General features: G+C 52.3%; 1 protein-coding gene across 1 annotated transcript; it reads right to left on the bottom strand.

The window, feature by feature from the left end:
- Positions 1–825: 825 nt before the first annotated feature.
- Positions 826–26,983, bottom strand: CRYBG2 (crystallin beta-gamma domain containing 2; the record flags this gene model as incomplete). Its single annotated transcript, XM_081058064.1, has 22 exons — positions 826–914; positions 1,018–1,177; positions 2,365–2,523; positions 4,048–4,171; positions 4,545–4,684; positions 6,007–6,136; positions 9,030–9,142; positions 9,269–9,301; positions 9,536–9,662; positions 9,768–9,907; positions 10,176–10,302; positions 10,461–10,597; positions 10,933–10,968; positions 11,209–11,335; positions 12,162–12,301; positions 14,206–14,335; positions 14,521–14,633; positions 14,715–14,762; positions 15,185–17,711; positions 22,485–23,218; positions 24,786–24,855; positions 26,859–26,983. The coding sequence occupies 22 exons, from the start codon at positions 26,981–26,983 to the stop codon at positions 826–828; spliced, it is 5,529 nt and encodes a 1,842-aa protein (XP_080914190.1).

Here is a 26,983-nt window from a genome sequence, read left to right as displayed (position 1 = left end):
GAGCTGCTGCTCTTCTCTGGCCTGCCCTCTCCGAGCTGGGGTAGGGACCCAGATCCCCGGTTGTGGCTCCTTTGACTGAGGCTAAACGTTTAGGCCTTGAGACCAGAGTCGAGGGAAATTGAGAGGAGCCCTGGTAGGCAAGGCCCTTGGGGTGTGGCTCCCACTCACCTCTCCTGCCCAGTACTGTGTCTCCATCCCACGGGACTTCCAAGTTGCAGCCCTGGACTTGTCTGCACGGCCAGAACACTTCGTCTGCCACCCTCTAGCCTGGCTGACTCCTTCCCATACTCCACAGCTCAGGTGAGCAGCCTGCTCTGAGTCCCTAAATGGTTTAGGTTCCTCCGCTGCACATCCTTCCACTTCTGTCCTTACCCTGTCACTGAGTGTATCACCCTACTCGTGGGACTCCTCCACTGGACCTGTGAGTTCCCCCAGGGGAACTTGACCAAGGGGCTTGGTTCATGTGTGTGCCCCCACAATCCAGTGCCAGACCCGGATGAGAGCAGACTCTCACAACTCATCATTTGGGGTAACTGCACGAAAAACAAACAAAAGCACCACCCACGCCAGTGCGTCTGGTCCCAAGGCTCCCTCTGGTGGCCGAGGGAGGCCTTACATCTGAGCGCCAGAACTGGAGCAGGGAGAGAAGCCAGCCTGAGTGTAGGGGGATGTCAGGGGAATACATTCTTACCCCACCCTCAAATATTAAGGTGCGCAGAGATGAGGATACCGAGGGCATATTAGAAAACAACTTATGTTACAACAACAAAACCTATACAAACATTTCATCCCAGGGAAAGCCACCAGGGCTGGGGAGGGTGGGTATCAAAGCACATGGACAGTCCAGATCTGGGATGCCCTGTCCTCCACCAGCTCCCACAGCACCGCATGGTCCCGGTCATAGCCCCGGCCACCTGGGAGAGAGGGTAAGAGATGGGGAGATGGTCAGAGAGAGCTGGGGGCACCACCGCCCTCAGCCCCCTCAGGCTGCTTCTCCAGCACACACCCCTGCCTTACCTTTCACATCTAGGATCCTGCCTTCAAACATCTGGTTGCAGATGTGGCCTGATTCGTTGATGCTCCACGTCTGGCGGGGCAGGCGGCTCTCAGCCCACAGCACCACCTTGGAGCCTGAGCTGGGGGGCCCAATCACCTGCAGGCTCATGGTGGGGGCCACCTGAGGCCCCAGGATTTCATCAAGCACTGTTCCTCCTCACAGGGACTCCACCAAGCCCAACCCACCCTTGACACACCCAGTTTTGAATCCGGGTTCTTATGGACTGTGACTCTGGGCAAATCTCTTAATCCTGAGCTTTGGTTTTCCTGGGGATGGGAATCCCCAAGTGCTGGTTGTTGTGAGGGTTCAGTGTGAGAAACCATGAAAGGGTTGAAAAATATGAGCTCCTCAGGAAGGCTTCCATGACTGGCTTTAGCATCAGATAAGCCTCAGCACACTTATTGGCAATGTGACTTTCAGCCAGTTACTTGACTTCTCTGTGCTCTGCTTTCCTCACCTGAAAATGGAGAGTAAAATAGGACCTGCCCATCGTGCCCGCTAAGGATTACATGAGGTACTCATGTGAAAGGCTTAATGCAGCATCTGGCACAATGCCAGTGTTCCCTCTCATCCTAAGTAAAAGACAAACCCCCTTTAATAGCCTAGAAAGACCTACACCCCCATAACCTTTCTAATCTCATCTCCTGCTACTTCTTCCCTCATTCACTTCACTCCAGCCATTCATGTGGCCTTGTTAGTCCTGGGAAGTGCCAGACATGTTCCCACCTCAGGGCCTTTACACTTGCTGTTCCCTCTTCCTGGAACACTTTTCCCTCAGACATCTGCACAGCTGCCTTCCTCAAATGTCACCTTCTCAGAAAGTGACATTTGCACTTTTCATCATCTAAGGTACTCAGGTATTTTACTCATTTAAGTTGTTTCTGCCTCTTCCCACTAGGATGTAAGCTTTAGGAGGGCAGGAGTCACGTGTCTTCTTCACCGCTGTATTCCCAGCACCTAGAACAGGTCCTGGCACATAGTAGGTACTCAGGAAACGTTCGTGGAGTGAATCTATCATTATTAATAAGATCTAAGTTCTGTCACGGGATAACAGAGCTGGGAAGTCCCTTAGACTTTGATTCAATGCTCTTGTTTTGCAGATGGGGGACTGAGGCTCAGAGAAGAGCCTGAATTGCCCAGGGGTGCACAGCGTGCAATCTCCACCTCCCCGAGTCCTGGTGTCTGTGTGTGTCTCTGTCTCTCTGGCCCAAGGGTGGGTCCTGTTCCTGTCTGAGCTGGGACTCCCTAAGGTGGGCCTATGTGTGCCTGGGGCCCTGGTGCCCCTGTCCCAGCCCCTGAACCGGTACCTGGTTCTTCAGCAGCCCATCTTCATAGTACCAAATGCAGCTGCCTCCAGCTCCAGGCTCGGAGACCACCACACGGCCCGCCTTCATGTCCTCCACGTGGTCTGGCACTGCCAGGAATCCCCCCAGTGCCGCATTCCAGAGGCGGAAATAAGCCCGGTGCTGGTGAATGGGGGGAGCCGAGAGTCAGGGCTCCCTGGGCTAGGATGCTCCCACCTGGGCCCCCAACACCCTCAACTCTGGACCCTCCAGTATCCCAAGCTCCTGAGCCCTCCTTCCTATCCCTAAACCTTCCTTAGCCCTGCTTTAAGCCATTCCTTATTTCCCACACAAATACCAAGGGCACATCCATAGCATATGCCCATATCCACACAGTTCCATGTCCATGGATACCCACAGACACGTGCAGAGGGACACACTGGCAGATGCACTCAAAGTCCACCAGGTTGCACAGAAGTTTGTAGCAGACACAACACATGGATTCTCACAGCCACGCAAACTCACACATCCTAACTGAGGCACGGGTCCCCCCAGCCTATCCTACGCCAGGCACTTATGCTGGCTGAAGGGATGGATGCCTGGAGGGACACAGGCATGCACACACACACACTCATGCTGAAGAGGTACCAGGGCAAGGCAGACACTGCACGGTCAGACATCAGACCAGGCTCTGCCAAATCAGCTGGGGGTCAGATAGTGGTGATGGTAGTAATAGCAATAAGAATCACAGCTAACGTCTGTGGAATGCTGACCCACTCAAGCATAGACTTAGAACTCAAGCATTGTTCTAAGAACTTTACATACACTGTTTATCTTCAGTCCGCCACACAACTCCATCATATATATTACCCCATTTTAAAGATGAGGAAGCTGAGGTCCACGGAGCTACAGTACTTGCCCAAGATTGCAGAGCAAATCCTTGTCCACTTCTCTGGGCCTTTATTTCCCCATCGGTAAAATGTGGGGAATGGAGATAATCTCCAAGATACCTTCTAGCACTGATGTTATAAGAGTCTGTGAATATAGGGACCACACAATATCCTCCTACAAAAACACACACTTGCAAAGCATCACCAACACAGGCACGTGTAGTCATAAACACACTCTCACAGATGTACACACACACACACACACACACACACACACATAACCACAGGTGACCTCCAGAGCACAGAGACACATGGACACAAACGATATCACAGACACAGAAATAGCCTCAGATGGGCACATGTGCACGCGCACACACACGCACACGCTGTGCCCCCACGTTAACATGCAGGTACAGAAATGAGACACATGTCCAGACATATGGACACAGCATTTCCTAAAGTGAGGTGTGCTTACTACTGCTGGGTGGTACATGGGATAATTTTTAGCCCTACGTGGATAAACATATGTTAAACATTTAATGGTAGCGTATTACATTATTTTTTAAATTATTATATTGTCTAAGGAAAAATTATACATCCACATCAAACCCATGATTCTATGAATATTATTCCTTAGGATAAAAAAAAAAGTGAGTTGATTTAGAGAAAAATATTAAGTAATGGTTCAAGAGGAATGCTGACGTGGCAAAAATTATGACAAAAGCACACATGTGTTGAGTTTGGGAAACATGGGAAACACACAGATACATACCCAGACAGACCCGCACAGACACGCTCCACCTGACACGCTACTCACCTGCTTGATGGGGTAGAGGGAACCCACCCTCTGGGTCCCACTGTAGGTCAGCCAGTTGGTGATCTCACAGCTGCCCACCAGCCACTGGCGGCCCCGGAAGTCGCTGTGCTCACACACTACCCAGCTGGGTCAGAAAGTGCCAGAAACACAGAGAGGAAGACAGACAGACACGTGGAGAAGGAGGCACAGATGTCAGAACATTCTCCACCTCCTTTTTTCTCCTGCTGGGACTCCTCTGCCTGGGGTTAGGGTCCCAAGGGAGGAGAAGGAGACTGGAAAGTGGATTTGGGGTTTGCAGAGCAGAGAGGGTTCTGGAGAACCCCCCACCCCACCCTGGGCTGGGGTCCAAGCCCTGAGCGCCATGACCCGCCTCAGTCTGCACTTCTCCCTCCCTCTTAGCTGGGAGGGGAGAGGAAGTTGGGAAGGGGAAGGGGCCAGAGACCCAGCCCTCACTCACTAGCAGCCCCTAATCTTGTGCCTCCCCACAATCCACTCACGTGCCCCCCTGGATCCGCACGGACAGCACATGGTTGTTGAAGCCCTCAGCTTGCAGGCTCCGCACCTCCTTGTTGAGCTCAATCTCCTTCCCCTCGAAACACTCCAATCCATACAGGAAAATGGAGGGCTCTGAAAAGTGCTGCGGGCCGGGAGCATGGAGAGGGAGTGAGGCCCATGAGAGCCCCAGCCCCAGACTCTCAGCTCCCTGACTCCCAGATGTGTATTTCAGGCCCTCTTTCCTCCTGACTCTTGGACACTGCCATCTGGGTGTCCCCCAGATTCTCAGATACAGTATGTGCCAGACTGGGCCCCTCATTGCCCCTCAAACCTCCTCCCTGGTAAATGGCACTTTTAAGAATAACAGTAATACTAATAGTGTACTAATAATACTGGTAATTATAGCAGTTCTTACATATTCAGGGCTTACTACATGCCAGATTCTGTGCTAAGCACTTTACCTGATTATATTATAACTTCTCAACAACCCTTTGAGGTAGGTGTTATCATTATCCCTGCTTAGTAGAGGGGAAACTGAGGCTGGGGAAGATTAAACCACTTGCTCAAGGCTCTAAAACTGGGCTTCAGAACCAGGTCTCTCTGCCTTCAGAGCTCAGTGTGTAGTTATAAAGAGCTTGGACTCAGGAGCTGGGCTACCTCAGGGAGAACCTGGCTTTGCCTGTTACCAGCTGTGTGACCTGGAGCAAGTCGCATGACCTCTCTGTGCCTCAGTTTTCACATCTGGAAAAGGTAGATAGTAATAATAACAAACCTTATAGGGTTGTGGTAAGAATGAAATGCCTTAGTAGACAGGAGGCCTTTAAAATATTGCCTGGAACATGGTGTGTGCTCAGTAAAAGTCAGCCGTTCTGCTCATACTGCTGCTGCTGGCCCACCGAGCTGGTCACACTAAGTCCCACAGACTTCTTTAATATGGCCCATGTCACTTCTCTCCATCTCTTCCCTGGTCCAGGACATCATGATCTCTTCTGGCTTATCGTAGCAGCAAACCCCCTGTCTTGCCCCCACCCATCCGTTCTCCACACGACAGCAGAGCCACCTTTCTATGTCATTCCTCCCTGCACAGAACCACCACCTCAGCAGTCCAGGCCCTGTTCCCAGCCCACCTCTGAGTGCCAGTCTCTCCTGTTCCTGTGTCACTTCTGTATCTGGACACACCCCTCTGCATTGCAGTCTTTATGTCAATGTAACCACAGGTTCCTTGAAGGTGGGGCTGTGTCTGATTTATTTCAGCATCTCCAGGACCTATCTTAGCAGGTGCTTGATACATTTCTAGAAAGTTGAACCGGCTTTGAAGCCCTGGGATCAGGGGGACCTGGGTTCGTTCTGAGAAAGACTGGATCCAAGCCCCAATAGCCCACTCGACAGTGAGAACAGGCTCAGGATACCCCCAACAGCACCGCCTGCCGCAGGGGTTGCCTGGAACTGGACAGGTGCACTCACCAGCGGTATCTTCCGGAGAGAGCCCAGGACCGTGGAGGCTAGGCAGCCCATGGCCGTGAGAGTGGGGAACTCGCCTTCGGAGAGAATGTGCTGCTCCCCCTCAAAGTTCTTCTCATCAAACAGGATCCAGCTGCGGGAAGGGGAAGAGGGGGAGAGGTGCGTGGGTGGATATTTGAGCCTGCCCTGTCCTCAGCCTGCCCAGGCCCCCTCAGATACAACAGAGTGGATGCAGACTTGATTGTGAACCCCCAGTCCAGGGCAGGTCAAAGATGAACAGGCACTGCAGCAACAGGGACTCAGGTCAGACTAAAGAAAGAACTGACTGAAATCATACTGCCCCTGTAGAGCGAAAGTTGGTGATATCAAGCAAAACTCTATGCACAACTACTTAGCAATTCTATTTCCTGGAATCTATCCCAAGGACTCCCTTCAAAAACATGAAATGACACATTCACAAGGCCATTCATGACGGCACTGTTGGCAATGGCAGAGTGGAAACAGCTCAAATGTCCATCAGTAGGAGATTGGTTGAATACACTAAAAATCTGGAGTATAACATAGTAGTAAAAGGAAATGAAAAGGAATACTTAACGAGCTACTAAGTGATCTCCAAATTGTTAAGTAAAAAACAAAAACAAGGTGTATCATAGTATTTTTAGTATGCTTCTTTTTTAAAAAATTGAGATATAATTCACTCTTTTAAAGTGTACAATTCAGTGGTCTTTAATATATTCACCAGGTGGTAGTATGCTTCTTTTTGTGTAAGAAAATGAGGGAGGAGGGAAACAAAATATATTTGGTTTCTATAGTTAAATGTAAATTTATATCAGTGCATATTTGTTTATATCTTCAAAAGGAAAAAACAATGGAAAAAATAAACTAAACACTAAAAAAAGGAAAAAAAAAGATCACCAACAGGGGGAGGGAAAGAAAAAGGGCAAAGGTGTTCATAAGACTTGACTTTGGAACTGCTAAGAACTGAATTTTGTGTCTCCCCAAAATTCATGTATTGAAGCCCTAACCTCAATTAATGTCCTTTGGGAGGTAATAAATTTAGATTGGGTCATGAGGATAGACACCCCATGATGGGATTAGTGTCCTTGTAAGAAGAGGAAGAGACAGGAGCTCTCTCTCCACCATGTGGGGTCACAGCAAGAAGGTAGCCATCTGCCAGCCAGGAAGAGGGCCCTCACCAGGGAGCTGAATCGGCCAGCACCTTGATCTTGGACTGTCCAGTCTCCAGAACTGTGAGAAAATAAATTCCTGTTGTTTAAGCCACCCAGTGCATGGTATTATAGCAGTCCAAGCTGACTACATTGTAAATATGTGATTGAGAATTAAGTAAAAGTGAAAAAGATCCCTAAAAATTAAAATAAATTAAATAAAATTAATAAACCTAACTGTATATCAGGTTGGTGGCATAACCACACAGAAAAACAAAACGTTATTTTAAATGTCTTAAAAACATATTTTGAACTGTACGTGTCCAATGAGATGTAGGTAAATGTCCTGAGGACAAAAAGAACCACCAAGAAACCTCAAACAGCATTTACTGGTTTTTACCGATAGTAGTAACATTAGTATTATAATTTTGAAACACCTAGCATGCAGATTTTGGTCTCTAAATACATTTCAACAAAAATGAACAACAGTTCCTTGGGAATTGGCTGATTTCAAATTTGGACCCCCCCCCCAAAAAAAAATGCAACATTATCCTGGATCATTTTATTTTACCAGAAAAACAAGGAAGTTATAAGAAAAAAAAACTTTTACGACCATATCAAAAGGACCCAGGAGGCAATTTGAAGGGGCTCCCATTTGCCAAAGATGAAACAATTTGCGCACATGAAAGAAGAGTGACTACAATGGATTGAAGCATTTCAAATATATAAAAATCCATGAGTTCATAACAATAATTTTTAAAAATCTTCATTGGTCAGCTTTGGAGGTTGCTAGGGCACCAATTCAGTAATTATTCTGAATATTGGTCAAGAAAAAGAGGCAAACAATGATCCTTGGGAAAGATCAAACTGCCTTTTTTTGGTATAAACTATTTAGGGTAAACAAATAGTTGAAAAGGGAAATTCTTCTTTACAGAAGTATTCCTGCTAATATATTAGAAGGAATAACAAAAATTACAAAATCATCATTTTGTAACTTCTGAAGAAGTAATGGATCTAGGCAATTATCATCAATGGATACTAAAACCATAAGGGAGGGTAAATAGGGAATCTATGATGTAGGGATCTTAGTATCATTAAACGTGGGGCAAGCAGACCCAGGCCTCCTGATGGGACACAGTGGCAAGTACACAACACCATCTATAGTGTCTTGCCAACAAAACAAAACAAAACAAAACACCCTCAATCTCAAGTCTCTAGATCTAACAATCAGTTTACGGGAAGTATGGGGCACACAGGAACAAGTTAAAAGACACCAGTAGGAAGCAAGTGCCAAAGACAAAAGATGGGAAATTCAGAGAGCAAACTATTGGGTTTCCTCCAACAAATAAATGGTATCAAAACAAAAAGAAGAGGAGGGAGGCTTGTAATACATTAGAGACCAAAATGACCAAATACAGTGCGCAGACCTTGTTTGGATCCTGAGAAAAACAAGCCAATTTTACAAAGGAATTTTTTGAGACAACAGGAGAAATTTGAACATGGGCTGGGTATTAGGTAATATTAATAAATTATTGTTAATTTTATTAGCTGTGATAATAACTTGTGGCTATGTGTGTGTGGAGGGGTCCTTTCTTATAAGAGATATGGAGTTCTTTATACTATACTATCTACAAGTTTTACGTTTTCCATTAAAACTTTATTTTTCTTTAAGATTGAATGATTCGGGACAGAATAACTACTTTCAGGGAAACCAGAATAAGGAAATCATTGAAAAGAAGGGCCTTCTTCCTGCAGCCCCGATTTTCAAGTTGAGTTAAGCGCTTCAGAAGAACAGGTGTGCCCTGCCTCCCACACCCCCACGCCCCACACCTCCCAGCCTCCCCTCCCTGACGTCCTCACCTGCCGCCGTGGACACGGCAGGATTGGGGCTGGAAGGAGGCGGGCAAAGAGGTCTGGTCATCCTCGAATGAGATGTGATCTCCCAGGAAGTCGGGGCCCGAGAAAAGCTGAATCTGGGCGCAGAGACGGGAATAGATGAGATAGAAGGAGGGCGATGGAGTGAGGCAGAGAGAATGGGGAAGAGAGGGAGAGATTTGAAATGAGGGAAGAGGAGACAGAGGCTCCCACCAGCTCCTTACCTTTGAGACAAAGTGCAGACTGTGTTCCCCGACCTGAAGGGAGGGACAAAAGTTTGGGGACTTAAGGAGTGCACCAGCCACTAGCCTCAGTTCCTCTGGTTTCAATATTCGGGAACCTAACCGTAATTCTCCCGGAGCTCAGATCCGTATTAGCTCCTCCCCTTCCAGGGGCCCCGCCCCCACGAGCTCCGAGCTGAGTCCTTCGTCTGCTCCTCTCCGGTGGGCGCATCTCAGAATCCAAGCCCCACTCCTGCGTTGAGCACTCACCTGCAGGATCGGCTGCAGCGAGGCGAGGGTGCTGTTGCCCGCACCCCAGTCGTAGCAGTTGCGGTACACGCCCTTCTCCAGCACGTACTGTTCCCCGGAGAAGCCCACCTCCTGATAGGCCACCCACCTGCGGAAGGGCGGGGCGCGAGTCAGCGGGCGAAGCCGGCACCTCTGCTGGAACCCCCCACCCCCCACCCCCCACCCCCGCCCGCTGGCTCCGGAGGTCACTCACACGCCGCTGAGTACGTGGATAGCCTGCGTGTGGGGGCCGTGTCGTGCCAGCTCCACGTCCGGCAATGCCTCGCTCACCTCTACGCTGTGCCCCTCGAAGTCCATGGCCTCAAACAGCACCACGGCCGGGTCCGCAAAGTCCTGCGCCCCGGGGACAGTCAGGTCTCTCCCACCCACCCACGGAAACCCCTGGGAGTGACTAGGCCCCAGGGAAGCAGCCCACCAGGGGACTTTGGGGTGAGGCCATCAGTGTGGCCTGGGGAAGAGCAGCAGGAGGAAGAGAGGCTAGACCTCAGGGAACACTTCCAGGTACTCTGGAGAACAGGGAGATGAAGCACAAATTCTTCCCTCAAGAAATTGCCCCGGGGGAAGTATGGCTGTGGCCAGAGTCCCAGCTGCCCTTGCTTACCGTCCGGATGACTCGCAGGGAGGCCAGCGCCTCATCATAGCCTCCCCAATGTGACCAATCAGCATATTCCCCCTCCTCCAGCAGATACTGGTGGCCCCGGAAGCCCTCCTTCTCATAGCCCACCCAGCTGGGGGAAGACAGAGGGGAACAAACAGACTCAGTCACAGGAGGCCCCTAGATGTGTAAGACAGCTGCTCCCACCCCTAGGCAGCCAGGTCACTCCCTACCCCCAGGGTAGAGACCAGCGAGGAGGATAAGGCAGAAGGAAGGGTTCTGAGTCCTCACCAGCCCCCAAGAACTCGCAGGGACCCCACGGAGGCCAGGTGGGGGCTGTGGCTGTCCTCTGGCTGCTGAAGGTTGTAGATGTCTCCGCTCACTTCCCAGCTCAGGCCCTGAAAATCTGGGGCCTCATATACCACAGCCTAGTGGGAGGGGGTGGTGGGGTTGGTGGGGAGTGATCTGGACCCAAACCCAGCCATCCAGGATGGCTCTGCCCAGCATCAGCCCAGAACTAAGCCCTTCCACTCCCTCACTAAGCCCCATGCCTTTGTGTAACTCCTGTCTCTTCTCTGACCTCTGACCTGGTCCTTACACATCAAAAGCCAGTTCCCAGTGAGTCCATCGGGTTCCACTCTCCCTGTCCCAGTGTCTGGCCCCCAGGGCCCTCATCTCCCATCTCGCAGTTCAGGCTACCATAGCCACACATACACACATTCCACCCAAAGATCCTCTTTAACCCAGAAGCCCAGACTCTTACCTTGGGCTCCCCTGGCTTCTCCACTCTTGGACAGCCCTACAGAGGAGACAGAGCTGAGACACTGGCCCAGAAGTTATGGAAGATAGCTGGGGTTGGCTATCTAGGATTTGCTTGATTTTGAGACCCCTAAAAGTGGCTGACCCCATGTCCTCCCTCTCCCCCACCTCTTGGACTAATCCTCCCCTTCCTTCAATCCCATTCCAAGTAAGAGCTCCCAGGCCCTGCCTCATGCACCAGACTGTAGGACAAGGCTACTTGGGACCACTTACTCCTTACCAGTCTCAAGGGTTTCAGGGAGCCCACGCTGGAGTTTGATGTACTCCAAGCCTCTGAGGTGGGGTACTCTCCAGGCTCCAGGATGCAGGGAGTGTCTTCAAAGAAAGGTTTGGGGTACAGCAGCCACCTGGGGAGAGGCAGAGAGGCAGCTGTATCCCAGATGCCCAGGGACACAGATTGGCAGGGGGAAGGGAAGGTTTAGAGGGGAGGATGTTTTGGGGGAGAGGCCCCTGTCAAGAGAACATTTCAGGCGCCCATAATCTCTTGCAGTAGTAACTCCATCAGTCTCCCTTCCTCTGGCCTGGCCTTCTCTGATTTCACACAGCAGCTGGAGAATTCTTTCTAGCACACATACCTGCTTTAACACCCCCAGTACTTCCCAGTTAACCTCACAATACCGCCCAGCTACACTAGAGACCCTTCAGTCTGTCCCCGTGCCTTCTTCCTGGGTCTCACATTTCCCCACTTGCTGCTTTCTCTGGCCAAACTGAACATTTGAAGCTTAAGATCTTGCACCTCTGGGCCTTTGGGGGTGTTGTTCTCCTGCCAGATATACTCTTTCCCCCATTCATTCATTTACCAGATATTTAGGGGCATCTACCCTGCGCCAGGCCCTGCTTCAGGCATCAGGGATACAGTAGTGAACAAAACATACAAAATCCCTGCCATCAAGGAGCTTAGAGTCTTCTGGGGCCAATTCATCCCAGCTGAGGTGTCTCCTCCTGCAGGAAGACTCCTCTGACCTCAGGCTGGTTTGGTGCTTTTCTGTGCTCCCACAGCTCCATGCTCTCCCGTTCCAGAACTCTCGATTGGCACTGTCTGCTTACTTGCCTGTCCCCACCAGTAGACTGAGGACTTCTTGAGGCCAGGAACTGTGTCCTGTCACTTCTGTGTCCCCAGCACCCAGCACAGTAAATATTAAATGAAAGGATTCCAGAACAGCCCACACTCACAGTCCTGCAGAGACAGTAGCAGATGCCACCTGCAGGGGCCTCTCCAGGCTCTGGGGGTCCTTTAAGGCCTCAGTTAGCTTCACTTGCTCCCCCTTGAGACCCTCCTCAGAGTACAGTCTGATCTTTGGGATAACGTAGTCCTGTGGGAGAGGGATGGGAACATAAAATGTAAAACAACACTGCTCAGATACTACCTCCTGCCCACACGTGCTTTCCCAAGTCTGTCCAGTCAGGCCTCCAGGAGAGCTTCTGGGAAACCTTTGTGGCCATCTCCCCAGAAGCCAGGAGAATGATTGGGTGTTCTCTCAAGGTCAGCCAGACAAACCGAGACAAAAGTCCTTGCTGGGCCAGCGCTGGACGTTCGGGATCTGAGACCAAAGTTCCCAGCCAGTGCCATGACTTTCTCCTTGCCTCACGGGCAGCCTGAGGTCCAGCCTGGTAGAGGGATGGGTGGGATGGACAGCTGCTTCCTGAAGTGTAACTTTGACCTTTTCTTTATGTACCATTCCTGCCCCTATCCAGGCTGGCTCCACCTGCACCTCATCCCAGGAAGCAGCAGGTCCTCTACATTCTGGGTGTTTCTTCCTTACTAGGACCATTTTCATTCACTCCTTCCTTCATCAGTCAGGTGTTTATGAAGCACCTACTGAATGTAAGGCATGATGCTAAGGGCATATCCCCTCCCACCTCAGTCCTCCCAGTGGGAGTTATTACTCCATTCACAGAGTAGGAAAGTGAGGCTCAGTGAAGTTAAATGGCCTGCCTGAGAGCACACAGACTGTAAGTAGCAAGGCCAAGAACAGAGCAGTTTGTTTTTTGTTCACTGTTGCAAACCAGCACCTCGCATGTGCCTGGAACACACTAGGTGCCCAATCAATGCTGAATGAATCAAATGAATCCAGGTCCGCCTGACTTCAAAGCCCTTGTTTTTCTCTTGAATCTCGTAACCTCCCACATGAAGATGAATTTATTGCAAGAAGCTCATAATAAATTGTCCATTAAACATTTGTGTGTTTCGGGAAAGGCTTTGAAAACTGTCTCCTCCTTTACATGGCTGCGCCACTGCCCTAATTAACACTCCTCATCTTTCAAACTCTCTTACCAGGAGGATTGCAACCGCTCTGGACTTGGAGTTATTCCTCCTTTCTTTAAAAATAAAATAAAATGTCTGATAGGCCCTGCTTTCTCTTCTGTTTCTCCTTAGTGGCCAAGATGGTTTTGTCAAGCTTAATTTCGGTAGTTTGTAAATGGCTGTTATAAAAACAATGCTGTTTTTCCCCCACTTTACAGATATGAAACTATAGTATTGACTATGCCTTTTCAAACTACATATCCTTCCCTCAAATTCAGAGGTGACTCTCAGCTGGAAATCACAGCCCTTCCTGGTTTTCCTGCCTCTGGGGTCCCCATCCAGTCTTTTCTCCTCCTGGCAGCCAGAGGGGTGTTTATAAATCCCTAATCTTATTTGCAGCCTTCCTGCTGCCACCCCCATCCTGATACCCTAGCTTGACCCTGAGTCCTGCAGGGCAGAGAGCAGATCTCCCCCATCTCACACCCCATTGCCTGGTGTGCTGGCTGGCTCACAGCAGACATTAAACAAGCTTCTTTGAGCTAATGAATGAACAAATGCCAGGTGTACCTTGGGTCTGACTGTGGGCCTAAGCACCTGGGCCCTGGGGGTGGGCGAGAACCCACATCTACCCCCAACTGTTTCTGCTGTTCTAACTGAATCTCCAGTGCCAGCTCAAACTTCCCCAGGCTGCTTTCCCGAGCTGGGGCTTGGCCTCTGCCTGGCTTCTGCCACCCCACTCTCCTCCCCAAGCCAGGCTGAGCACTCCCCAGAACACTGTTGGCCCCAAGGTCAGGAATCTATAGGTTAGTTCATAATAAACCCCCTTTCGCCCCATACCTCGTATGATCTCTCCCAGAGATTCCAACTCTAGGAGCCTGAGGCTGTCTCCCTTCTCAGGGCCCTGGGCCCCCGTATACAAGGCAACATCCACCCCCCCCCCCCCCCCCCCCGTCCCCAGCCCAGCCCACTCACCCGGACAACCCTCCTCAGGGAGCCGATGCCCTGGGTACTCCGCCCTGGCCCTGAGGCTCCGAGTTCCACATCTCCTTCAGGCAGGACCAGCTTCTGGCCCTGGAACTCTGGTTCTCCGTACATCACCCAGCTGTGGGCACAGAAACCCTGGGTCACTGGGTGGAAGAGGCTATACCCACAAGGCTGGGTCTCTGGGAAACAGAGGATTTCTGCCAGGTTGGCCTGGGCACTTCTCACTGCCCTAACTGCCCCAGGTTCACAGGCAGCACCCCCCAGCCCCATGCCCTGCCACCATCCCAGGCACTTCGAACTCACCAGCCTCGCACCACCCTGATGGAGGCCACTTGGGCCCAGCCGGAAGCATCAGCAATGTCGTCCCAAACCTCCCTGCTACTGCCCTGGCAGCCGGGCTCTGAGAAGAGGATTATCTGGAGAAGGCACAGAGGGGATCCTTAGGCTCTGTCCCCAGGCCCCCACCTCCTGCTGCACACTTGCCCCCACCTCCCTACCTTTCCAGGCCTGGTGTTCAGCTTGCCCTGGGTCTTCAATGTTGGGCTCTGGAAGTGAAGGGGTAATAAGTCTTGTGGGGTCATCTCCTTACTGCCTCCTACAACCTGCCATTTATGGCATCCCACATCCTCCCTATTGGCTTCTACCCCCACAGAGGATGCCGTACTTGTCCCCAACCCTCAGGGGCCTCATCACCCTGTCCTAGGAGCTCGGTCCCTCTCCCTCCCCTTCCCCAGCTTCCAAGAGATGGGAGCCACTATGCCCTTTGGAATTCACAGAGCAAACCCTTGCTGTTGGGGCAGAGAGAATGAGGCCGAGAGAAGAGGCTGGCACAGGGTCCCCCCGAGCCAGACCTCAGGCCCAAGCCTTTGGCCTCTGGAGATTCTGCCTGCCAGTACCATGGTCCTCACACCACCTAAATGCTGGTAAGGCCAGGTATCCTCCCTTGTCCACCCAAGGCTTCACTCACCCAGGCCTCAAGGGGCCCTGCACATGTGGGCTTCTCTGGCAGCGGCCTTTCACTGCAGAGCAGGGGAAGTTGTCCTGGCACCTTCCTGACCCCTGGTGCCCCATGGGGTGGCAGAGCGGATAGTTTTGTGCCCAGTGGTTCCAGACCCCCAAAGAGAAGGCTGCCTCCAAGACGGGAAGTGGGCCTGTTGCTTGGCTGCCACTCTGGCTCTGCGTGGGAGCCCTTGGCCTCCGTGACATGTTTCTTCATCATCTCCATAGGAGAGCAAGCGGCCTGGGGGGGCCTGGCTGGGCGGGAGTCCCAGGAGGGGCTGGGACTGGCTTTCTCCTGCCTGCGCTGGAGTTTCTCATCTTCACTTAGGTAGGGGTTCTCTGGTGGCTCCTCCTCCACTTCCTCCTCCTTTTCTTCCAGTGCAGGAACCTCCTGGGGAATGGGTCCGAGCACCCATGGTCCAGGCTGGTCCTCCTCAATGGGGGGCAGCGTGGCATACATGGCCAGGTAGGAGGAGCGGGGGGCTCGTGGCAGCCGGTGAGTGCGGAGGATCTCAGGGGTCTCCATGCTCCGCAGGGTATCCAGGAAAATCTCCAGGTCGGCTGCCAGGACCATCTCCTCCTCCTCCTCCTCCCTCAATGGTTCTGGAAGCACCTTGCCCTTGGTGGAGTCGGGGACAAGCTGGGACTCCAGGCTGGGCTCTGTTCCCATCGGCACTGGGGCAGGGGGGACTCCTGGGCTGGGAGGCACCAGGCTCACTGAGGAGGAGAGAACAGGGAGAACAGCCGGGTCCTGGACAACCACTTTCTGTGTGGAAAATGGGCCAGCAGAAGCACCAGGGCCCTGGAGAACCTCTTTTTTTGTGGGAGATGAGAAGGGGCTCCCTTCAAAACCCTGGAAAACCTTATCATTCTTTGGGGGTGGGATAGCAGGAGCAGTCAGGCCTTGAACAGACTCTTCCTTGGTAAGGGAAGGGGCAAGGCTGCCTTCAACGCCCTGGACAGCCTCTTTGGGGGTGTCAGGTCTTCCTTCTGGGCTCTGGACAGCCTTGGTTGTTTTGAGGGATGAGGCAGCAGGATCACTAGGACCCTGCACACCCTCTTTCTGGGTGAGGGATGGGTCAGCAGGAACACCAGGGGCCTGTACTATCTCTTTCTGGGTAAGGGAGAAGGTAGGGACATTTTCAGAGTCCTGAGCAACCTTATTCATTGGGGAAGATGAAGTAGGAAGGTTTCCTGGGCTGGGGTCAGCCTTCCTTCTTGCAGAGGATGGAGAAAGAGGTAGTTCAGGGACTGTAACAACCTCACTCCTTACCATGGGCATGATGGTGGCAGCAGGGGGATCTGTGAGCCCTTCCCTTTCTACAGAGGGCAGGGCCATAGATGCCCTGAGATCAAGAGTGAGCTGGGTCCTGGAGTGAGTGGGCACTGCAGGCTGCTCAGCGGGGGGGACTCGGACCAGAGAGGCGGTGTGGGTCTGGAGAGGGAACTGGGTGGGGCTGGAGGCTTCCTGCACCCTTGGGATCTCATGGGCCCTGGCATCCCAGGCTCGGCCGTGGTCTTGGTCTGCCTGGGCTGCAGAGACATCTTGGTTCTGAGGTGCGTGAGCACCTTCTGGGATGCCTGCAGGGGCCAGGGCAGATCTGTCTTTTGGTTCTGTTGTCCCCATCTCAGACAGCTGTCCCAGGGCTGTGCCCCCTGTCCTGTCCAGACCTGGACTCGTTGGCACTGCAGCCATGGGCCTGGGAAGCTGGTTGGCGGGTGGGTTTCGCTCAGCAGGTATAAGGCTGCTTAGCAGCTCTAGGGCCTGACTTCGGCTGGGCGAGCCCTCAACCTTGGGGCCCACCGCCACTGTCCGGACCGTGCGCACAGCACTGCGGCCCCTTGGCAGGGCTTCCCCAGGGAGCGCTGGCCCCAAGGTCACAGAGCTGCTCACTCGTCGGTTCACGTGCCCTCCCATCACCACAGTGGTCCGCACCGTGCGTGTCATCCGCCGTTCCTCTAAGCTCACCCCTGGGTGGGGGCTCGGCTCCCGGGGCCCAGGCAGAGGCACCAAAAACTCAGTCCTGGCTGTGGCTCCCAGGCTTGAGGGCTCAGTTCTGGGGTCTTGGGGGCTGCCATCCACCTGGTCCACAGCCTCTTTCAGCCTCCTCACCAGCCTTTTCTCCTTGGATGGTAGTGTGTACTTCTTGGAAAAGATGGGCCCATGGCTCTGGAAGCTGTTGGAGTCAGCCCCATCCTGGGGACCTCGGTGATTCATAGTCTCTTCTTTCCATGCAGCAAAGCCATTGACTTCCTCTCCATGGTGGCGGCACCCAAATATCTCCTCCTGGGGGGCTTCCATCGGGGCCTCTGACACCAGGGATACCTTATGAAAATGGTGTCTGATCTCTTCCTGGGCAGGGGGCCGCTGCCGCCATGTCAGTCTGGCACTCACCACTCGGGCCTCAGCCCTAGCTGGGGGCCCGCCTGCCTCCTCCATGTTGGGCTCCAGCAACCTATCCTGAAGTGTCCTTGGCTCACTGTGGCCCAGCTCCCTGTAGATGGTTCCAGAAAGAAGAGAGTCAGAGTTGGGGGTGGTGAGGGTGGCTCCATAGTGCAGAATAACCACCCTTTCCAAGGGCAGGCTGGGTAACCTCAGGCAAGTCATTTGACCTTTTGAGCCCGTTTCTTCATCTGTAAAATGGGCATGATACTCTCAGCTCTCCCACCCCTTCCCCCACTTTCAGGCGATCCCCTATGCCAGCCAGGGTCCTTCCAGGCATGAAACAGGTCTGAGCCTGGGAAAAGAGGGAGGGAAGAGAGCAGAAAGGTATACGGTCTGACCCACTGGTCTACGGATGAGGCTGGGACTCTGCTCAAGGAGCCCCAAAACTAGAAAAGCAGAAAGCTAGGCAACTGTTCTGACCCCGTTCCCGCCATTATAAAATGGGAAGGGAAGGGAAGACGGGCTTTGGTCTCAAGCAAAGGTGGGTTCCCCTTGGCCCGGTCACTTACTAGCTGGGTGACCTTAGGCAGGGCACTTCTCCCCTTCAAGTTTTAGGGTTCCCAGCTACAAAATTGTAATAATAAGAGTATGTGCTTCATAGTGTTATTGTCAGCATCCAATAAGAGAGAGAGAACAAAACCTCGCCTTATAAACTAAAATGCTGGTTCACAAACTTCACGCTATCACTTTGGAGAATTGTGACCAAACACTAGCAGGTGTGCTCAGGTGAGCAGGTGGTGTGACTGAGCCTAGGTGCATGTCTGGGTGCATCTGCGGGTCTGAATGAAGCCTCTTAGTTCCCAGCACTTTGGACTTGAATGTACTCCCTCAATTTTCTCCTCGATGGTTACTTCCCCCATGTACAGGTGAAGAAATCAAGGGTCAGAGAAGAGTGGCTGGCCCAAGGTGATCCATCTGCCAAGTCGCCAAGCTGGGGTTTGAATGCATATCTGAATCCATGTCCAGACATCTTTCCTCTTATCCCGGAGGCAAAGATTCTGAGCATATCCAGCTATTCCTGTGGTCCTTGCCATCTCACCTTCACTCCTTAGGAGGTGGGGCCTGGGTTTTAGTTCTTTTTGGACCCTCCTTGATCTCTCTGAGTTACCATTACTTCCTTTACTAAATAGGGGATAATAATTACAAAGTCTGAGAAAATCTCTAAGAAACTCTGGTCAATCTCTCTGTTTTAATAGTAATAACAACAACAAAAGCCATTTGTTGAGGGCTTACTCTGTGCCAAACACCTCACTAACTGCTTTATATTCATTGTCCTATGGAATCCTCAAAAGAATCCCATGCATTTGATACCTCATAAAGAATAAATTATTAATAAATTATAAACAAACATTCTCATTTTGCTGATGGGGTGGGGGAGGGGAGGAAGGCTCGGAGAGGCTACGAAACTTGCCCAGAGTCACACAGTAGCAGAAGCTAAAACCCCAACCCTAAGTGCTTAACCACCATACCAAACTCCCTAATGTATTTACCTGGTAAACTGAGACTCTGTGGTTTGGAGATTTACTTTTAAAGAGGTCCACAGCAGTTCTGGAGGTGCCGTCCAGACCCCACTCTGACTTCCAGGCTGCGCTGACCAGGGCCATCCTATTCTCAGACCCCAAGGACCCGAGAGGTCATCTTGTTCATCCCCAGCCTCAGGCCCAGCCTGTCTTCAGGTCTATTCCTCTTCTCACGAGGCAGACCCAGACCACTATAAGGGAAGGTAAGGCCAGAAATGGACCCATGCCCACAAGTGCCCTCCCCTACTTTGTCTTCCTTCCTCCTGAGAAGCCGATGGAATCTAGAACTTTGACCCTGCCCGTGGCCCCAGCAGTGACTCAGGTTTTATGAGGGGCAGAGATGAAAAGGCTGAGGTTCAGGGTAGCCTGACCTGACCCAGTGGCTATGACAATATGTGATCTGGCCCAGGACAATCTCTGAGTGGCCCCAGAAAAGCTTTGTGTATGGGGAAGGTGGGGGGCTGAGATGCAGCCCCAATTCTTTCCCTGGGCCAGAATTCCAGAGAGCAGGATACAATCCAACACCCAAGACCCTGGACTGTAGCCCTTCACTGAGGCTCCGACCCTCTCCCCTGTCCTCACTAAGGAGTCCCCTTTCTTTCTTCTGTCCTCCTTGTTGGGAATCCCCCCACATGGAACTTCACCCCTGCACTGAGCACCCCTGAGTCTCCTCTCCACTTCTGAATAGCAATAATAATAACTACTATTCTCTGAGATTCCCTGTCCCTGAGGGCATTAACAGTAAGAGGCAAAGCCTGAGTTCTAAGTCATTTATTCATTCATTCACTCATTCATTCATTCAATGTTGATTGTGTTAGGTGATGCCCTATGCCCTGGTTAGGTTCATCCAAAGCCAGCTTTCCCATGAAGGTGGTATCCGAGGAGTCCAGAGGTCAAAGAATTAGATATACAAACAGGAACTACATTTGGAAGACCCCATAGGCTTTGGCAAAGCAACAGGAGAGCAGCTTCAAAGGAAGCTGTTGATAATCAGATCAGATATTTTCAGTTACCTCCCAACAATCAGAATTCAGTGCCTCTCTCAACTCAACCCTATCCCTGGACAACACCCCTGATAGTTACTCATGCCACACACATGTGGTCACTCACTTCTGCCTGCATACCTCTAGGGACAGGGAGGTCACCATTTGACAGTTGACCTGTCTAATACCTGGACAGTCATGACTGCTAGAATGTTCTTCAAATGTGCTGGAATCTGTCCGCCTATTGCTCCCCCTTTTTGTCCTTGCTCTGAAGACACACCCCAATGACCCAGGTGCCTTTCCTAGGCTAGCAGAAGTGCCCATTCTCAGAGCCCTCTCTTCTCCAGGGCCCCAAATCAGAAGGTGATTTGTTGGCAAGGTAACCTGTGACCTCCAAATAAGGTGTGTGGGGCTGGGAAGGGAGAGGCTGAGGAAGGGGCGGGGGGAGTGTGGGAAAGAGCTTTGTCTAACCCAACAAGTCCTGGATTCTCCCCGCTTACCAGTGAGTCACCCCCAAACTAGGCCAAACCAGTCCACAGGCCCACAGGCCCGAAAACACATGCTGCGTCATACAGGCACACACTGACACAGGGACGATAGCAGCACAGACCCACAGGTTCGCACAGGCACAAAAACATACAGACACTTAGATGGACTTACGCAGTCAGACATAAACACACAGAGTCAAAGTTACAAACACTCAGAGACACAGCGACACACAAGTCGCACATACAGCGACGCAATGACACAAGCACACATTCACAATACATGCATACAGTCAATTCACAGCCCCAAGCCTGCCTCCCCTTGAAATTCACTTATACTTGAACATAGACACACACCAAGAGATGTATACACTTTCCTACGTGCAGACCCATCTCTGTCTTGCCTCCCACTCCCTATATTTTCCAATTCCGGTCCAGGAATCCCAGGGACACAGAAGGATGACATCCCTGGAGGTCCACTTCCTCCTCTTTAAGTGAGTCCTAGCCCCCTGCCCAAGTCTGTCATTATTCACCCGGGCCCAGAATAGCCAGCCCCCCTCCCTCCAGCTAAACCTACTGCTTCTTCTGCCCCCTCTCGAGGCCTGCCTCCTCCCCCACCTCCCCTCTCTCTACAGCCCTTCTCCTCCAGCTAGGGCACCCAGGCGGGTCTCTGAGCCAGCTGGGTTCCATATCGCCCTCCTCCTCACCACAGGACCAGGTACCCTGACTCCTGCCCGGAGGCCTGGGCATCCTTGGTGCTGCTTCTGCTAGCACAAGGCTGCCAAATCCATCTCAACACGGTCGCAGAAAACCCTGGAGTCCACACAGCAACCACACTCAACCCTCCACTGTGTGCACAGAGCCAACGACCAAGGCCTCTGTGAGAGGCAGGATAGATACGTGGTTAGAGCACAGGCACCCGCATTCCAATTCTGGCCCCTTGACTTTGGGCAAGTGGTATAACCTCTCTGAGCCTTAGTTTCCTCATTGTAATTGGGGTGTGGGGTGCAGAGCAGGATTAGTCCTATTCCATGGGTCTTTTGTGAGCATTAAATAGGATTATGTTTAGAAAACAAACCATAAATGACAGCCACCACCACCATTAGGAACTTTTCAGAGCCCCATTTGTGGCCCAGTGCCCCTACCTAGTGGTCCTAGAGAGGTCAGCGAATTTTAAGGGACCCACCCTTTCACCTCTGAGCCTACCAGGCAGATTTGGGAGACTCATTTCAACACAAATAAAAACCAAGTCTCGGGAATCTTGGCGCCTGTTCCTGTGGCTGCTGACACAGAATGAGATGGGGTAATTATTACTGCAATTGAGGCATTATTAATAAGCATCCCTGCTATTTTGGCAGCCCAACGCTAGAGTTCAAAGCATGATACTGTAACCACCTCATCTCCAGCTACCAAATCTACTCAACTCAAGACTCAGAGAGGTTAAACAACTTGCCCCAGGACACCCAGCACTTTATTTAGCTGGGTGCCTATTCTCAGATGAGCGAGGTCTGTGGTCTCCTAAACAGAACCAGGGAGTGGTGGGTATTGCTAAGGAGAAGAGGACCTCTCCCCCATCCTCTCCATGAGAGGATCTTCACCTCCTTCAGTAGACAGGGGAAGAGAGCAGCAATGGGTTCCACGAGGTAGGCTGTGGGTAAGGGGAGGGAGAGGAGGGCAAGCTGGGTGGGAGGGGGATGGCAGAGTCAATTCATGCTCAGGGAGCTGAATGAATGGGCCTAGAGTTGAAGAAGTCTGGAGACAAGGCAGAGACCCCAGAGAGGGCAGCCAGTTTTCCTCCCACCGTCTCCCCACATGAGAACGGACCTGTACTCACCGTCTGTGTGGGAACCCAGGTGTCCAGGGGGTCTGAAGCTCCTGCCGCTTGGCTGTGCTCTCCTGATGGGGCGCTCTTAGCCAGGGCTCCTGGGGCGGTTCAGTCATGTACCCTGTGATGGGGCGGGGCCCTTCGGAAGCTTTCTGCCAGCCCCTGGATTCCTCAGGGCAGAAGGGGTGGAGAGCTGGTTGGGCCGGTTTGGGCTCCTCACCCTCGTCCCCAGGTGCCTGCCCACACCCTTGCAGGATGACAGTGATGTTGTAGCGGGTCTTCCTGGCAGAGGAACGCTCAGGTAGGATCTGAGCTGGCTCTGGCAGGACTGGCTCTGGGGTGGCAGGCTCGCCCTTTGCCCCCTCTGCCATGGGGAAGGATGCTGGGTGGGGCAACGTGTTTTCTAGGTTGCAATGTGGCTTAGGATTCAGAGGGATCTTTCGGGCTATGTATGGGGGTTGCAGGCAAGCACTGTCTGGGGTTTCCTGTTCCAAACGTCCAGGAGCTGGCACCGGGCATGAGGGGTGCCTGGCACCAGCAGACTCTGCTGCCAGTGCTGGGCTCTCCAACCCCTCAGAGGCATAGTTGGTCATGTCAGAGGCGCTGCCCACAGCTGGTCTCTGTAGGCGCCCCAGAGGCTGAGTGAGTCCCACCGAGCTGTGTCGTCGTCGTCGTCGCTTCCAAAGCCAGGAACCACGGCTCCCTTCCCGAAGGTCCCATTCTGAGCAGCTCTGGGCTTGGGTCTGAGGGAAAGCAGATGCAAGAGCCTGGTGACAGCATCTTCCCCCTGCCCTCCCTTGACTGCTCTCTTTGGCACAGGAGAAGCTGAACAGAGCTCTGACATCAAGCAGAGCTGCCTAAGGAGACGCTGCCAGGGCCAGGAGAGCTGGACAAAGGGGTAGAGTTCTGGGAAGACCCTTCAGCATTTAACTCACCCCCTCCCATTCTATAGATGAGGAAAGTAAGGCCCAGAGAGGACACTGACATGACTAAAGTCACGTGTGAGGGCCCACCTCTCAAGCCAACCGCTGCTTTCCCAGGCGTCCGCAGGTCTCCAGCCCTTTGGAAACAGCTGCCCTGGGGATTAGGGGCTGCGTGGGCATGCCTGCCACAGGTGCTCATGGCCTCTGTCTGTTCCAGGCTTCCAGAGAGCCTGAAGCCACCTCCCCAGTACCCTCCCACCTGGGATTCCCAGACACACCCGGGAGGAGTTACCTGGACATAGAGATGTACCTGGGACATGAGGGAGCCAGGGAAGAGGATTCCCCTGAAAATGGGATAAACCTGACTTCTGTCTGCGGTCTTCCCCCTGGAGCCAACCAAGCCTAGCTGTGGGAGTGAGGGGAAAGGGCCCAGGATCCCAGACCCATATGGACACTGCTCCCCACACCACCAGTTTTCAGGGATGGGCTTATGTTCTTAGCAACCGAGGAGCCAAGTCTGGGGTCAAAATTCTTCCTAGGCCCTTGATGCCAAATGCCTCAATTTACTCCTCTATGAAATAGATGCAGCCTCTCATTCTCCAGGGGCTGAACACCTCAAGAGATAAGAGGGGAACGTGATTCATGTGGGGTTTTGGAGTGAGGCAAACCGGGCTTGAATCCCAGCGCTGCTACTTCCTAGCTGCAATACCTCTTGCATCTCAGTTTCCCCATGTGTAAAATGGGTGTGATAATAACACTACCTGCTTTCTGGGAGTGCTGTAAAGATTGCATGAGATAATCCATGCAGAGCACCTGCACATAACAAGTACTCAATTAAGTGTTAGTAATTATTAATGATATTCAGGACCACAGAGAGACACATGGCTGCTTGAGCCAACTCCAGAAGAGATCCTCTGCTTCCCCAAGGGGAGGCTACCGAGTACTGCTTAATCCATGGCTCAGGTCCCCACTGCAGATGGCAAAACTGGGGCCAGAAAGTTAAGTCCCACAGGAGTCAATGCTAGGAATTGGGGAAAATGAGCCAAAAATTGGAGGTCAAGCTAAACCCAAAAGTGTAGAAAAGGGGGTCCTGGGAACAGGCCGTGACCCTACTTGCTTCCCTGGAGGCCCAGCATTGGAAGCTGATGTTTTCTGAGCACCTCGGCCCCATGTTGGAGGTTCTACATCCATTATCTCATTTCTCACAGCAGCCTTGAGAGGCTTTATTATTCCCATTTTGCAGATGGGGAAACTGGGGTTCAGAGATGAGGAGTGATCTTCCCAGGGTCACCCAGTGAATCAGCGGCAGAGGGAGGACTAGAGAACCCCAGTGGCCTGACTTATGAGTCAGGGTTCTCAGGGCTTCTGCCTTTGCATTCTCTCCTACCTTGAAGCTCTCATTGCTGGTGCTGCCCTGGTCCTGGGCCAGGTCAGGGCAGCTCTGGACACCCCAGGGTCTGGGAAGGAAGCACAAGGGGAAGGGAGTGAGGTAGCCTCCTCCTCTTCACCCCAAGACTGGACCTCTGCCCTCCCCCTACTTCTCTCAGGCCCACAGGCAGGGTGAGTTCCTGAAACCTGGGGAAAAGGGAGTGTTATGCAGCAGCCTTCTCTCTGTTCCCTCCCCCGACTATTCGCTGTACCCCCAGAGACAGAGAAAGAAACAGGATGGGCTTGGAACAAAAGTGAGGACTAGGCATGTATCAGGGCTAGAATAGAGAAAAAGGACAGTGCCCCAATAATTCAAAAGCTCACCATCGGCTGAGACCCTCCCTGTTCCAGGGTTAGCACTAGGTATTGTGCCTACATGATAGCCTTTAAACTCCACAATAATCCTAAAAGTTGTATATTAGTGCTCTGTTTTTCAGATAAAAAAACGGAAACCCAGAGAGGTGAAGTAACTTGCCTGGAGTCACACAGCTAATGAGCCTTGAAATTAAGACACTCCAAAGGCTGATTGGACATCACCACACTAACAGGGGTAAGATGGGGAAGTGCCCTGGCTGCCTCCCCCATGCACTTTGCCCCCACCCCAGGAAATCAACAGGAATCTGAGTCCTGTGACTCAGTGCCAGAATCCCCTTCCCACGGCTGGTGAGAACTGAGTCCAAGTGCACACATGGGATGTGTCATCATGCTGGCACTGTAGCCTTCACAGTCCCTTCCCTGCCCTCCACACCCAACTCACCTGCATCTCAACCCCACCTCATGTGAAGTGGGGAAAGGGAGGGGCAGTGCCACCTGGGCCTATAGGGCAGATTCCTGCCAGACGGGGTAAAGGGGGAGGGCGTGTCTTCCAGCAGGGGCAGGCAAGACACTGGCAGGGAGTGGGCACCACCCCATCCCTATCCCCAGGGCACCCAGGCATCCGGGCATAGGGTGGCTAGGCCCTTCCCTCCACTCTCTTTGGGGTGAGAGAGCAGTACAAACCCCTCCCCTCACTCTGCCCTACCACGCCCCCATTCCTCCCAGAGGGAGCTGAAGACAGTTGTGTCATGATAAGATCAGAACAAATTGCCCAGTAACTGCCTAGACACACAAACACCCCACCCTCTTTTCGGATATAGGGCCCGGGAGCTATTGGGGTACTCCACTATTCCCCCTCCCAGCCACTCTACCCGGCCATCCACATGGCCTTTTTCCTCCCACTCAAACATCAGCTACCAGTGACTGGCTCGGAGAGAAGTAATTTTTTCAAGGTCACGTGGCCAGTGGCACCTAGGGTTAGAACAGAGCTCTGGCCCCCTGGCTTGCAGTCCTGCAGACTGTCAAGGCAACAGAGCGGCCCAAGCCTTCAGGATGTGAGCTCTGGAGTCAGACTGCTTAAGCTTGTATCCCAACTCCACCACTTCCCGGCCCTGTGACATTAGGCAGGTGACTTCACTTCTCTGAACCTCCATTTTTATGCCTGAATCACAGAATACCTGTCTCATAGGACTGCTGTTAGGATTAAATGAGATAATCCAGCTAAGATATGAAGCAAGTGGCAAATAAAGTTGATTGTTACAATCTAGGATGCAGGGAAAACCATGTGCGGCATCTAAGGGCAAATGCAGTGCAGCCTAACACTGCTCAGGAACCTGTCATACTCATGACCAAGGGACATGAAGACCAAAGAGAAACTGGCTTGTGATGTGAAAATCAAAGTCCACACAGGCGGAAGGAGCTACTACATTTGCCTTTAAACTGTGTCCTCAGGAGAGGAAACCAATGTCTGCAAGGCAGGAGCCTAACTTATGAAATCGCAAAAGTTGTTCTAAAGTTTTAAAAGAGCACAAGGACTGTATAAAAACCTGTATCACATTCACATATCCAAAATCGACACATATTTTTATGCTCCGAGATACTCATACACTTATTTGAACATCCACTACACACACACACACACACACACACACACACACACACACACACACCCCTAAGCACCAGGGGCGCCCCACGAAGCCCTCCTCCATCCCCTCACCTATCCCGGGCTCTGGCCTCCTCTGGGGTCTGCTTCTCCCTGCTTTCTCTGCGGACCCCTAGCCTGGCCAGGCGGCGGGTCAGGCGGGTCAGGCGGGTCCCCAGGCCCTCGCACCGCTCGGCCAT

This window comes from Rhinolophus hipposideros (genome assembly GCF_964194185.1).
Source record: "Rhinolophus hipposideros genome assembly, chromosome: 8".
NCBI lineage: Eukaryota > Metazoa > Chordata > Mammalia > Chiroptera > Rhinolophidae > Rhinolophus > Rhinolophus hipposideros.
This window is presented reverse-complemented; position numbering and strand designations above follow the sequence as displayed.